Consider the following 13,731-nt stretch of genomic DNA (forward strand, 5'->3'; position numbering starts at 1 on the left):
ACGACCCGCGGCTTCGCCGGTACTGTGGTATCCCTCCCCTGCACCGTAAACAATTCTTTGGTTCGTTTTTCTATCCATAATATTTCTTGAGAAATCGCCGAGGTCGTCAACAAGGGTTTCCATCCTGGTGCCACTCACTCTTTCGCACCCTGCCCCAGTCAAGGCTGGTGCAGGGTGACGGGGAGCCCCACAAGAAGGTGAGGTGAGTGGTCTTGGCAGATACGGGTCCACCAACTTCTCCTCCCCACCGGATCGGCAAACTGGCGGGGGCCAAAGGCGCCGACCAGTCACCATCCGGCTATAGGAGAATATCAAATTCATCGGGGTTTTCCAGGGCGTGGTCCTACACCCTGAGAACCCGTAGCCGCTTCGTGCTCCCCATAAAAAGAGAATCTAACGTTAATTCTACGTGGAATAATCGTTAACGAAGATTCAGATTGGCACGTAGATTGTCAATTTGCAATCGTAAACGAGGGTGGGTCCCTCTGGTCGTCGCACGAAACAGCCCCTTTCGCTCTAACAATTACACGAGAATCGTCCTCTGTACGTGTTTCTCATTCGAAAAATCCATTCTATATTTAATTTAATATTCCTAGTATCATTTTTCGTTCGAGATTTCCCGAACTTCTTTTAAGCGTAGAAGTTGATTAAATTCGGTTGAATAATTGAAAGAAAAAAAATGAAAAAGATATAAAAAATACATAACGTATTTAAAATATTTTTCATAATAGAATAAACAGTGGTAGAGTAAGTAACCGTTCCAGTTAAAAATTGATACGGTATCGATGGATTGGAGATGGAAAGGAGCCGCGTTAAAGAAATGGGTGCGAGCGATAAGAGTTAGCTCGATGATTGTATTTTAACAAGAAAATCCTCACGGCTCGTTGATCACTACCACCTGCTCCATGTGATAAGAAACCAGCGACACACATTTATGGCAGAGGGAGATCCGTTCGTGCGTCACGTTTACATCGTTCACTTTTTTAATTTCAAACATATTCGATTCTTGCAAAATCCTCATAAAATTGCGAAACGAATAATTTTCTTTATATAATTTTTTGATTTCTTATTTCAATTTAATGTTTATAGACTTGATAATTTTTCCCCTTTTTCGTCACCTTTTTTCTTCGAATCGTTAGACATTAAAATGAAACCGTTGATCATTCTGGCTGTTTCTTTTTTAAACTTTTTCTTGCGGAAATTCTTTTTTGCTGGTGTAGAAAATAGACGAGAAATTGTTTCGATGCCCCTTTCCACGCGTTCGGGTAGATCTCGTTTCAATCAATCGGTAGCCCAGATTCTTGTTCATTTCACACCCCCGTATCGCATCATTCCCGTGCGCAACCGTGTCCTTTGCCTCTGTGGAACCCCGTGAAAGGATCCTGGCACAGTTCCACGTCGACCATCAGGACCGTCAGAAGTCTCAGAGAACTTTTCCAAGATTTTCGATATCTAAAATAATAATAATAATAATAATAATAATAATAAAAGACGAAGTTTTCTCGAGCATTAAACTTTAAACAGCATTAAGCTTAACTTATAGATTCTGCAGTTTAAATTTAAGAATTCCACAATTTACAAAAAGTTCTTGGAAAAGGATCGGTAACATCTTAGTGATTATTTTACGAATATTCAAAGTTTCGAGACACAGCGACCGATTTATCGAATGTCATGACGGACGTGAATAGCAATAAAGTGTCCAACGAGTCTTCGAAAAAGTCGCTCGAACTGGCGAAGAAGGAGTTACGCGCGATAGTGACGAAGATTGAGGAAACAACACTTCCTAGCAGATCTGTGAAATTGTTTCGCGCTCAATGTCTTCTTAGACCCGGAGGATCGAAGTTCCGCAGGAGACACCTGTGGATCTTGCTGATCCTCGCGTGGATTCTAGGTCAATTCCTTTGGAATTACGTGCACACCGTTCGTTACGACAAGGTGAGCCACGAAATCAATCCTTTTCGTTAAAAAGAAAGATAAGAAAGTCGACCGATCTGAGCTTTAAAACAGATCAATCCTTGGGGAAATCGTTTTTTCAGTAAAAGATTTGTTTTTATCTTTGTTTCTTTCTACATGTACTTCAATCATATCATTTTTGTCACGTGATTGTAAGAGAGTTTTTAATTTTCTGTCTCTTTTTTTTTTGAATAGAGTTAATCGTTGTTTGTGATATCTGACCTATTTTCGAAGAATTTTAGTAAACATTTTGGCAAAATATCGGTCTTTATCCTTGCGTTTCTTCCTATTCTTAAATCGGTTTTTAGCGTTAGTAAATCGATTTTTGTTAAGGGTTGAATATTTTTCAAGTGCCTGGCGGAAGTACCTTCGTTCACGCAGAAAATATTCCGGCCAGCCGAGGATTGTTCAATGTGTCGGGACGTTCAACAGGTTGACAGGATATCCAACGTGGATCCTGCCATTTTTGAGGAACGGTACTGGCTCGTCCAATTCTTCAATAGTTCGTCAATAGTTCTTGCTCCACTTACGTTCTTGAATTAATTTTAATCCCCTCTCGTTCTGCTTTATTCGTCCGTTAATACACAGAAGTATATGTGAAATTCAATTTTATTATGTTCTATGTTGGAATCTTTTTCATCCTTCTGTGCTCTCTTTCGAGGAATAGATATGCGTATTCAGGAAGACCGGTAGTGATCACGGATGCCATGACTAACTGGACAGCAACGGAAACATTCTCGTTTTCTTTCTTTAAATCGTTGTACGACGGAGAGGACGCGAATTGCCAGTTTTTTCCTTATAAAACCGAGTTTAAAAGTCTTCAGGACGTGTTCGATATGAGCGCTAGTCGATCATTGCTGGAGAAAGGGACGAAGCCATGGTACGTGGGCTGGTGAGTACAATTTCCATTGTAATTTTCATTTATTTGATTTTCTATTTTATTTAATCGATTTTATATGTACATACATGATACATGTGACATAGATATAATATAATTCATTAGTAGCCGAGATAACGTAGACCACGAGTAAGATTCCTATAACACGAACTCTTGTTTCGTCGAAGCAGTTTCTGAAAACAATCAAAATAACTCCGTGTCTATTAACGAGGCAAGAAGTATCTCTATTAATGAGGTAATACTGTATTACGATATTGTGCTATATAACCTAAATATAAATAAACGCTGGGTTAAAATAATCGTATTATTTTGTAGCATTTCTATAGATTATATATAAAATAAAAGAAAAGATATAGATTTATTTTTTTTATTTAATTCTTTACATTCATAATTTGTCCAGTTTGGACATTTGGTAGAATTTTTTAGCTGTTTGATTATCATGTGGGTGGCTACCCCCAGTGGGATACCATCTTCGTGTTTGTTAGGTATAGATTTATTTGAAATTTATTTTAAAGAAAAAAGGTAGTATGTTAGCGCTAGATTAGGAGAAAGGATATAGCGGATGGCATTAAATGTCACTGTCAGTTAAATCTGGTAATGTTTTTTTTGGCCAAGGTTTTAGTAAGTGTCCCGAGAGTATGGATGAACGGTGCCCGTGAAGAAGGCAGTTTTGGGGCTTCAATAACCGCCCTAAAGCTCGCGCGTATGCACACAATCCGGCTAACGAGCTTCCAAGCGAACTATGTAGTTTCCAGCGGCCCGTATTCATCGAAACAATTACCTAGAAACTCATATTCGTGTCGAGCGACGCGTTCTTCGTTACCTTTCCTGTCTGATAACTTCGCATTGTGAAGTGGACTTTGTATTGTTTTGCACAGGATGATATAAAAATATCGTTACATGTTAAACAAGGGAACAGAATTAGAATCTATATCTTAAAACAAAGCGAGAAAAAATTTCGTACATTCATTGTTAATAAACTTAGATTCATAAAAAATTCTGGTAATTTGGTTTGCAAATGGATGCAAATTATTAAACATATATATATATATATATATATATATATATATATATATATATATATAATAAACTGGCTGATAATAAATAAATATAGAGAAATACAATATAATTATAACTCTTGTTAAAGGAGTAACTGTGATGAAGAAATTGGCGGTGTGCTCAGGAAACACTATCAAAGGCCGTATTTTCTGCCTGTCACTGCAGAAACAGAGAAGACCGATTGGATTTTTATGGGTAGCCAAGGATATGGGGCCCCTATGCACGTGGGTATTCCTTCAATAAATATTTATTTTCATTCTCTACTTTTATCGATGAAATATTTCGACTTTTTGAGGTGGACGACGTGGAACACCCTTCGTGGCAAGCTCAGGTCAAAGGTGAGAAATTGTGGATGTTGGAACCACCCAGAGAGTGTCATTACGCTTGTTACAGGTTGAAAGTCGTAGTACATCCTGGCGAAATAAGTAAGTCTGGCTTGATTTCTTCACTGTGAAATTCCCTAATAATCGATTTGTCTCGCAGTTGTCCTGGATACCAATCGCTGGTACCATCAAACGGTAATCGTTTCCGAGGAGATGAGCATCACTATCGGAGCAGAATACGATTAGAGGAAGCTACAAGGACGTTCTAAGGGCATTTCGATCGCTACGACAGCCTTTAACGACGATACGTGTCACCAAGATCAATAAAGTTGTTTTGTCTTGATATTCACGAGTCTGTCGATCTGCGAATAATTTCTAATAGAAATTTCACTTGAACCAAACATTACGAACAAAGTTCTCCAATAACAAATTTTCCTGATCACTCCTACTTTCGATTAACACTTTACAAAATGTCTTATATTTATCATGATTTCATTGTCAAGAATTTTCATCGACCGTTGAATAATTTCCACTTGCAAATGGAATTTTACAAATTTAATCTTTATCCATCGCAATTTGCAATGCACGGTCCTTCAACTTTGAATTCACGACGCTGAACGAGCCGGAAGACGCGAATGGACTAAGCCAGGATGCTCGACACGGATTCCACGGTCCGTGGCGAGCAGTTGATCGGTTTCCTCGAGGAGGTCGGCTGAACACGCGCCAGGTAACGTATGATCACGGGCACACGCGTGAATCTATCGAATGTGAGGGGACGTGAAGGGGCTGCAGGGAACCCCTGCCGTAGCCACCACCTGCCGCCAGGTGCGACTTCACGAGACATCTGTATGAGGGGCCCGTGCCGCGTTTCCTTTTCACCGTTGAGTCCTCCACAATTCACAAGCTCGTTCACCGGTGTAGGAACATTAGGTGTCTGTCTGGAGCCGAGGACCGGCTTATTACCGAAGTAATTGGTCGAAGCCGACGTTCGATGCACGTTATTGGCCCTTTGATAAATTTGACAACTAGTTTCGGTTATTGTCTTCGGAGGGCCAGATTATGCAAGCGTTGAATTGATTTTGGGAGATCTTTTTGCATCAAATATGGAAGAAAACTAAATAATAAAGGCGATATTAGAGTAATTGATTCGAATTAAAGAGTAATGACACGTTGCTATACCTTTGATAAATTTGAGAACGAAAAGATCAAAGATCTATTGGCAGTGGTAGACGTTTTCTACTAATACTCGTCGAAGGGCGCTCTCCCTTCAAATCCCTCGAATCTCTGCTCATAGTAATTCTTTTAATATTTGGAATTTATTCCAATAACTTTTATTACCTTAAAAGATATTTTAAAATATCCTTCTCCAGAAAGAATAGAAAGAAACAAAATTAGAATAAATATTCTTTCGACTATCGTTAACTACAATTAATATGATTTACCAAAATTTCCAATCAAATCGTTTAATGGCTTGTTACGTGAAAACGATCGTAGATTCGTAGATGGCGACTGTGTGCAGCGAAGGCAGATGCAGCGGAGAATAAAAAATGGCCGGAAACGGGGGATGCATCGAAGGAGGCCCGAGGGCTTCCTGTTTCAACCTAATTACATTCCATTCGACGCGGGCTATGTAGAGGGTGGAGACTGGGTGGACGCGCAACAAAATCTCGTTAATTCATAAAAATTCTCCGTCCATTTCGCGGCAGTCTTTTTGCCCGCGCGAAATTAAAATCCTCCGCGCGGTCGAATAATCGATAGCGGAGGAACGCGCGGGATTCCGTCGATCGAACTTTCCTGCTTCTTTTTCTGGCGGATAAAATGCGAATTTTTATCGAATGCGGCTAAGTGGAAAAACGCTTGTGCTGTTCCTAATTCTAAATCGATATTTGAATTTAAGGCAATCTTGGTCGATCCCTTCTTTCAGTCACGAATTCGAAAACATATCCACTGCAGTAAAATGATACACTACCGTTTATGTATCCAGATACTTCGACCGATTTATACCAACGATATCTAAATTTTATGTTCCAGATTATTAACTTATATTTATGAAAAAGACATAGATTAGACATAGAAAAGTCATAGAAAAAGACATTATATCTATGAAAAGACATAGCAATAGCGCATTCTTCTATGTACTATACATATATTCTTTAGTATACACTTGTACTATTTAAATGCCAATATCAGTATATTCAGCGTATTTTATCACGGTATTAGGTATACAAGTTCTATACAAACTTTAGGAATTCTTATTGTAAACTACAGAACCGAGAACCAGGAAAGGTTGATTTCTATTTCAAATAAAATCTAGGTCGCTGTGGATTGAGTTTTCTAAATGGAAGATCTGCACAAATCGAACGAGATCATAACGCACGAAGCTATTTCGCACCGCGAGATGCGTCATTCAAGAAATGAAGTTTAAGGGGTGCGCGGAATGTTCTCGATATTCCATCAAAGGAAGCCAGGAATTTCAATAACAGCAAACAACTAAGCCGAAAAAGTATTTTAAAAATAACCACAACATTTTTTCCAACAACCACGTTTTATTATTCTATCTCCTTTAAAAAACGAGGAAGAAACCGCTGTAAATTCGTAGAACAAAGATCGAAAAGGCAAAGCTAACGCGAGTTATTTATTTAAAAACCGACGCCAGCGAGACACGAAAACATCCCGTGGACAGTTATAACAGGAAGATAAGTCGATAAACCGATCGAACTTTCGAGTTTTCGCGTGGTAGTAGTACGAGCGGTGTGATTCGCTGTTTGCGGCACAGTTTCAGAAAATTTCAATGGCCGTCGAGGGTGTAGGGTGTGCTCATGGTTCGCGATGACCACCGACCGACGGTTGCCTGTAATGGCCCGTATACGTGTGCCTAAGCGTACGTACGCGTTTCAATCCCCACCGTGCATCCCTCGCAGCGTTGCCGGCCTCTCGGTCTCACCCGTTTGCGGCTATGTACAAATTTCACGTTAGGTACATATGGTTTCCCTATTTGCGTCTTGCTTTCTCTCAATCAGCAACACCTACAAACGTGTTCTTCGGAGGTTCTCCCTTGTCCCTCGGCCCCTGTTGCCCTCTTCGTCGTTCCAGCCCCCCCTCGCGTCCTTTCCGTCTCTCTGTCGTTCCATATACTTGTGGTCGCACATACTTGGCGCGTATGTGTTAGCAACTATCTGCCTCCCTTTCCCTTCGTCGCTCGGCGATTCTCTTTCGAGGGACACGTACGGTTTCACAAGCGCGTCGGCGTTGCGCTCAACCCTCCTGCCAACCGTACACGAATTTCTGCCTTTCTTCTTCTGTACCCCATCTTTGCATCTTTCTCGTGTTTTCACGTTCGCACATGAAATTCTTCTTCCATTTTAGCTTTTTTACGCGCTTGTACCTTGTTGAATTTACGGGCTGTATGTTTGTATAGTGTGGGGTGTACGGGGATATCCATTTTTATTTCGTTTATTCTGTTCTCTTCTTTGTTTATCGCTCTTTTAAATGGGTAAGTGTAAATGTTATTTGAAAATGTTTCAGATTATTTCTATCTTCCTCGCCCCTATGAAGTTAACTTTACACGCGTATCTATCGTGCAACGGACAAGCTTTTATTTTCCTCTCTCTCTCTCTTTCTCTCTCTCTCTCTCTCCCTTTCGCTTTAGAGACCTGTGCGCGTGCATTTTACTTTCACCTTTTGCCTGTTCGTTCGCACCACGGCGATACCCAACGCTCTCTCTTCGCACCCCCGCCGTTTTCACACATCGCCATGTTTATATGGAAAATCTGCACAGAGTTATTATTAGCCGGCCCTCGTTTCGCCGTTTGTATACTGATCTTACGCCCACGCTCGTCCCTTTTTCCCTCGTCCGTTCTACTGTTTCGTCATTAGAGACAAGGTAACTTTAAACTATCATTATTTGCCCACTATATTAACACCCTTATCTCTCTTTTAAGCCGGTATGCAAATTTTATGCTCGTGTGCTGCCTCTTTGTATATTTATCTTGGATATACCGACCATTTCTTCTTCTATCTTTATACTATGTATAATAGTCTGTGGTGGTGAAATAGCGAGGTCGTACATTATTGCATTAAGCGTTGGTATCGATCGATGTCGCAACAACATCGATTAATTCTGTTTTATCTGGTCAACATTTCTTAAGGCGCCTTTTCAACAATTTGTAGAAAGATTTGTAGTTTCGTGCTTGATTAACTTTACGACCTTGCTATTGCTCTGTTAAAGGACATACGTAACGTATATACAAATTCGCGTGACTTCGTGGAAACGATAAATTTGTAATTATATGACTTTCTAACCTTCTTTACTCTGTTCTGTTCGTATTCCAAGATTCACGAGTCGAAATTTACAAATCTGAATTTTATCACCTTACTTTGCCCACTCAGTTCCAAATTACGTTCTATCAATCTCGAGTCTACCACTGGGCTAAATCTAACCAGCTTCAGCCATTTCCGCGCGAATTATCCGCTTTCGTTTGCTGTCTATACGTAAAACTTCTCGCTGTTTCTATTTTTTTTTATCTTATGTTCCTTTAATTCTCTATTTTCAAGGTCCGTTAGTCGAAATCTACAAATTTGCCAATGCTTGATATTCGATTTCAAACTACGTTCTATCAATCTCGAATCTACACTCTGACCAGACTTGTTCTATGATTTCCACATGAATTATCTATTCTCGTCTGTTATCCGTATGAAAAACTCTTTCTCACTCTTTTTCATTTTATCGTCAATTCCTTGTTTCCGAGATGAATCAATCGAAATCAATGAATTTACCACTCGATATTTCCCATCCAATTCAAAACTATGTTCCATTAATTTCGAATCTGCCTACCTGCCTATTACGATCAGTGATTGTACTTTACGATTTCCACGCGAATTATTCGTCCTTGTTCGTAAAAGTGTTCTTACACCCTCGCCACCCTTTTCCATTCTATTTTAATATTCCATTTTTCGTTCCCAAGATCCACCAGTCGAAATATATGAATTGTCACGAATTAATTAATCGATCAATCTAAATCTACGAATTCATCGATCCCTCACTCTTCTCACCCAATTCCAAACTACGTTCTATTAATTCCGAATCTGCCCCTTACTAACCCGTTTCTACGACTTCCGCGCGAATTATCCATTCTCGTTAGCCACGCATACGTACGCAAAACTCCTTGTCCACGTTCTCACCCTCGATCCACTACCCTCTGCCTCGTTTCCGTGTTTATGGCAGCATGCGTTTACGTGCATAGGCCGGCCGTTCTTCCTCTTTCGCCCTCGCCACCTCACGTTCCTCTTCTCTGTCTCCCTACCACGGTTCGCGTGTAACCACACACATAGTGCTTGGTACATAGGAGTCAGCCTGCGCTCGTGTATCTCCTCTATGTACGTACGTATATAGTACGTAGGCGCTTGGTACATACATATCGGTCGTGCTATCGATTATTTTACCCATGTGGAACTTTCCCCTATCCTCCGGTCGCCCCACTAGGCGTCGCGACGCCCGGTATAGAGCGCGATATCGACGTTACATCGCTGCCTGCCCCTCTCTTGCCTCCCCTCCACCGGACTAGCCTCAGGAACGGCGAAACTGGACGACGCTATCGTGCCCTCGTTTCAAGATCGACCCTCGATTTTTCCACGTTTTTTCTACTCGCTTCATCGTTTACACGATAAACGTTCTTTGATGGTTATTATTATCAAATATTATTCGCGATTAGATATTATTTACTTATGGTCAGACTATGGACTCTTTATGCAAATTCACACTGTTATGGGAACGATTACGAAGAAGAAATGCAAGCAGAGATTTGTTTAACACTGAATATTCTAACGAGAAATGTACTTTGCGAATGTTATCTATCTTTGCGTATTACGCGCAGTTTGCATACTTTTGTACATTAACATTTTTTCATAAGTGTAGGAAAATTCACAGTGTAGTTGTGATACTACGTTTGAGAGGAGTGGATCATAGGGGAAAGTTGGATCATGGAATTTTTTAGCTTTACCCTTCATAGAAAGCACGGACTTTTTCAGAGGAACTTGTGCTACGTTTTGTGAAATAGAGTTTATGTAGGTTTAGGTTTTAATTTAAATAGTCACTTAATCATTTAACAGGATAATAAATTAACCTGTTATTCCTAGTTGCTTTGTAATTTGTAAGATCTACTTGTAGGGTTTCCCTTCTTTTTATTATCAATTCTTATTGTCACGCAAAATAATTTATTAGTAATGACAACTTGTAATTTGTTACTTGTTAAACTTTATTTTTCCAATAGATCCTTTGAGATGAATTTTTCTTTTAACGATAAATAAATATAAAATTTGATCAAATTTGAAAACAGATAGAATCTAATACGATTTCATATTTATTTAAAGCTAAATATTATAATGATTCAGTAATGTTTCTAAAAGATTCCAAAAGACTGGGACGTATTCTGCTGTTATTTTTTCGAAAGAATTAAAATTGCTCCTTACAGAACCGCAGGGAAACATAAGACAAGTACATTCTAATTAAACGAGCAAACCAATGAAAAATCGAGTCGAGATTCCTCGAGATTCCACAAAAAGTGGCGTTTCCTTTCTCTAAAAATTGACTGCTACATCGAAGGGAAATCGAGCGGCGGCTCGCGAATCGCGTGGGGTTTCTCTCTGTCGGTTTGCTGGGACGCAACGCGTTTTTATTTCTCGCTGTTCGACTTGACTGGCCGATATCGATTTTATTCGGTCGCGAACGCCGATGGATTTCGTGCGTATTGTGTTCTCCTCGCGTGGCTCGAAATCGGTCACAGGTGTGTGACCATTTCGATTCCACCGATCGATTGGGTTACCTGTTCTGTCTCGTGCGCTAGTCGAGCACTTCGCGCGGGAAAATATCCCAAAGTACGCGCGCGCTGCTTACGCTGCGGAAAGGTTTTGTCACGATTTTATCAGTAATTTTTCAATTAAAATACACTTTGTCAAAAGTAAGAAAAATATTTTTGAGCAATAGCGTGCGTAACATATATTATTAATATTTTCTTTCTACACAAAATAATCGTCAGTATTGACGATAAAGGATATTCATTTTCCAAATCGTTTATTTCGAAATCTTCGTTACTTTTGTAGAGGACTTGTGTAGAGGATGTTTGACCGTGAGATTTATTGGACGAGATTGCTCGTTGTTGAAACCGTCGAATATATTTAAAATAATAAATTAGTATACAGGCCATATTCGCTGAGACGCTCGAACACTGTATAAGTCGTAAAATAGGATCGCTAATGACTTGTTAATTAGATTGATAATTCGTTGATAACTGGTTGATAACTGATCGACGACTGACTGTAATTCTTCCTTGCGATCGCGTCCGCTTATTTATACTGGTCGGGGGAGAGCCGGAAAATTCAAATTCGTCTTTGTTCGATTGTTGCACGTAGCGGCAACATTGTTTTGCTCGGAGTTTATTTATTCTTACATTACGTGTATCCTAACGATCTTGATACTCCGAGGCAAAACAACAACATGATTTGTACCGCTACACTTTATCACATCATCAGACAGTTAAAATACATAAAATAGCGCTATAGAGAACTGAATTGTAGAAGTTAGCCGATATACTGCAACAGGGTAATTATTATAAAGTAAAATACATTGCATAACAGAGAGTTGACTTGTCGAAGGTTTGAATTGTAGAAATTAGTACATGTATCGTTCATTACACGCTAATTACAATTGCGTTAATTAATTCGAATCTATCTAAGCGTACAACAGTTTAGTTGTTTGTTTACCGTTAAATAAGACCTGCCCTTTAACGAACAAAAATAGCCGGCTAGCGTTTCCAGCGGTACAATGATTTACACGAAACGTGAATCTACAAAACGTCGAGCAACTGTCTTTTGTCGTAGAAACCAACCAAAACTTCAACAGCAATCGACTCGATATCAAAGATAACAATTCTAGCAATGAAAAGATATTGCTAGTGATTTTTTGGAGTTCTACAGCAATAATCGTTGTACATTCGTCGTATTACTTTAATTTTCATTTCTCCTGTACCAACGCCTGATTCTTCCTGTTCGCTATATATCCTTTGCCCTCCAAAACTTTATTCTCCTGACTCTTTTCTCTGATAATTGACTTTTTGATGTTCATATTACAGATACTTCCAGTTAATTAAAGCGCTTAAGGGAAACGTGAAAATAGTGTATGTATCTTTTGCAAAAACAATGGCTTTTTCTATTCACACGCTCGTCACTACATTTCAGTGACAAAGTACACAACGAGAATAACAACGACGACGAGATGACGAAAAATTTCATCAGGTAGCGAAACGAACCGTCGCGTCGTAATATTCAACAACAACGGATGAAAACTGCGCAACGGCTGCAAGAGGACAGGTTTCCCTTGGATGAGCATCCCTTAAGCCGGGGGTACTAAGAACAGTCAGTCAGTCCCTGAACCACCCCTTCGTAGCGTTTCGACCTCGTCCCGCTACCCCTCCCGACCCGTCCCTCCTCTAGACCCCTGCGTATCGAGTTCGTTACAGATCCCCGTCGCAAGATCTCCACCCCTCTTTGTTCCCCACCCGGTAGACCCCTTCTCATCCACCTCCCCGCTGGCCCTGCTCGTCGCGAAGGACGCACGAAGCGGCTCGTCGGCACGTAGTAGTCGCGTTCGCGATTTGCGCAACTCCGTGCTCGCTTCCTCTTGTTCGAAAGCGAGCGGATTCCTCTCGCTCCCTCCGTACTGGGGTTGGAGCGCGCGCCGTTCCCTAATCCGCGGCTAACACACCTGCGATTGTATCTGACATCGACTCGTTAACCAGCTAATAGTTGACTGCAACAAGGATAATCATAAAGAAAGGCAGAAGGTTGAAACATCTAAAAATTCTTTTTCGAGATCTCGAGGCGGAAGATCGCGTTGCCGCGAGTTGCCACGCAGTTTCTTTCCTTCTTAGTCCACCGTTGCAGGGGTGGCACTCGACGAAGGGAGGATAACAGACAGAAAGAGAGAGAGAGAAAGAGAGAGAGAAAGAGAGAGAAAGAGAGAGAGAGAGAGAGAGAGGAGGTGGAGGAGGACGGTGAGAAAGGGTGACAGGTTCCGAAGGGGTGCGCGCACGCGTGCGCGTGAATGCGCACCAGCAACGGTACGGGCAGGGATCGCGAGTCGAAGAGGATCACGGTCGGGGATATTCGTTCCGCGTGCTTCCAATCGTCCACGATTCAACGATTCATCGACCGATAGGCTTTGCTCCCCACCGATACGGCATCATCGCGGTCGAAGCCGTTCCTCGATGGCTGGAATCGAACCGGGAGAGTAGAGAGTAGTACGTACGGTCGCGACGAAATCGATCCGCCGTCCGCGCGACGACGCCTCTTACCGCCACCCCCGCCATTGATCCGACCTATCGACGCGTTCTCTCCCCAGGGTCTGTCGCGATTGACACGCCGCTTCGACCGATCGCTTCGAACCGATCGCGTTCAGACTGGCTAGACCGTGAGCTTTGCCACACGCGCAGGGGTCGCTCGCGT

At 41.1% G+C, this 13,731-nt stretch overlaps 1 protein-coding gene across 1 annotated transcript; it reads left to right on the forward strand.

Annotated features, from left to right (window-relative positions):
- The first annotated feature begins 1,511 nt into the window (after nt 1-1,511).
- Nucleotides 1,512-4,832, forward strand: LOC138177941 (uncharacterized). The gene is made up of 6 exons (XM_069109300.1): nt 1,512-1,935; nt 2,305-2,429; nt 2,621-2,845; nt 3,999-4,134; nt 4,206-4,335; nt 4,394-4,832. Exons 1-6 carry the CDS (start codon nt 1,672-1,674, stop codon nt 4,477-4,479), a joined length of 966 nt encoding a protein of 321 aa, XP_068965401.1. The 5' UTR covers nt 1,512-1,671; the 3' UTR covers nt 4,480-4,832.
- The last annotated feature ends 8,899 nt before the right edge of the window (nt 4,833-13,731 follow it).

This window comes from Bombus flavifrons, chromosome 3 (assembly GCF_040668555.2).
Source record: "Bombus flavifrons isolate JBK064 chromosome 3, iyBomFlav1_principal, whole genome shotgun sequence".
NCBI lineage: Eukaryota > Metazoa > Arthropoda > Insecta > Hymenoptera > Apidae > Bombus > Bombus flavifrons.

Bases quoted from the DNA above. Each gene is read 5' to 3' on its own strand.
- LOC138177941 (XM_069109300.1), top strand. From the start codon at position 1,672: ATGACGGACGTGAATAGCAATAAAGTGTCCAACGAGTCTTCGAAAAAG. The intron at 1,936-2,304 runs GTGAGCCACGAA...ATATTTTTCAAG, and splicing joins ACACCGTTCGTTACGACAAG to TGCCTGGCGGAAGTACCTTC. The intron at 2,846-3,998 runs GTGAGTACAATT...CTCTTGTTAAAG, and splicing joins AAGCCATGGTACGTGGGCTG to GAGTAACTGTGATGAAGAAA.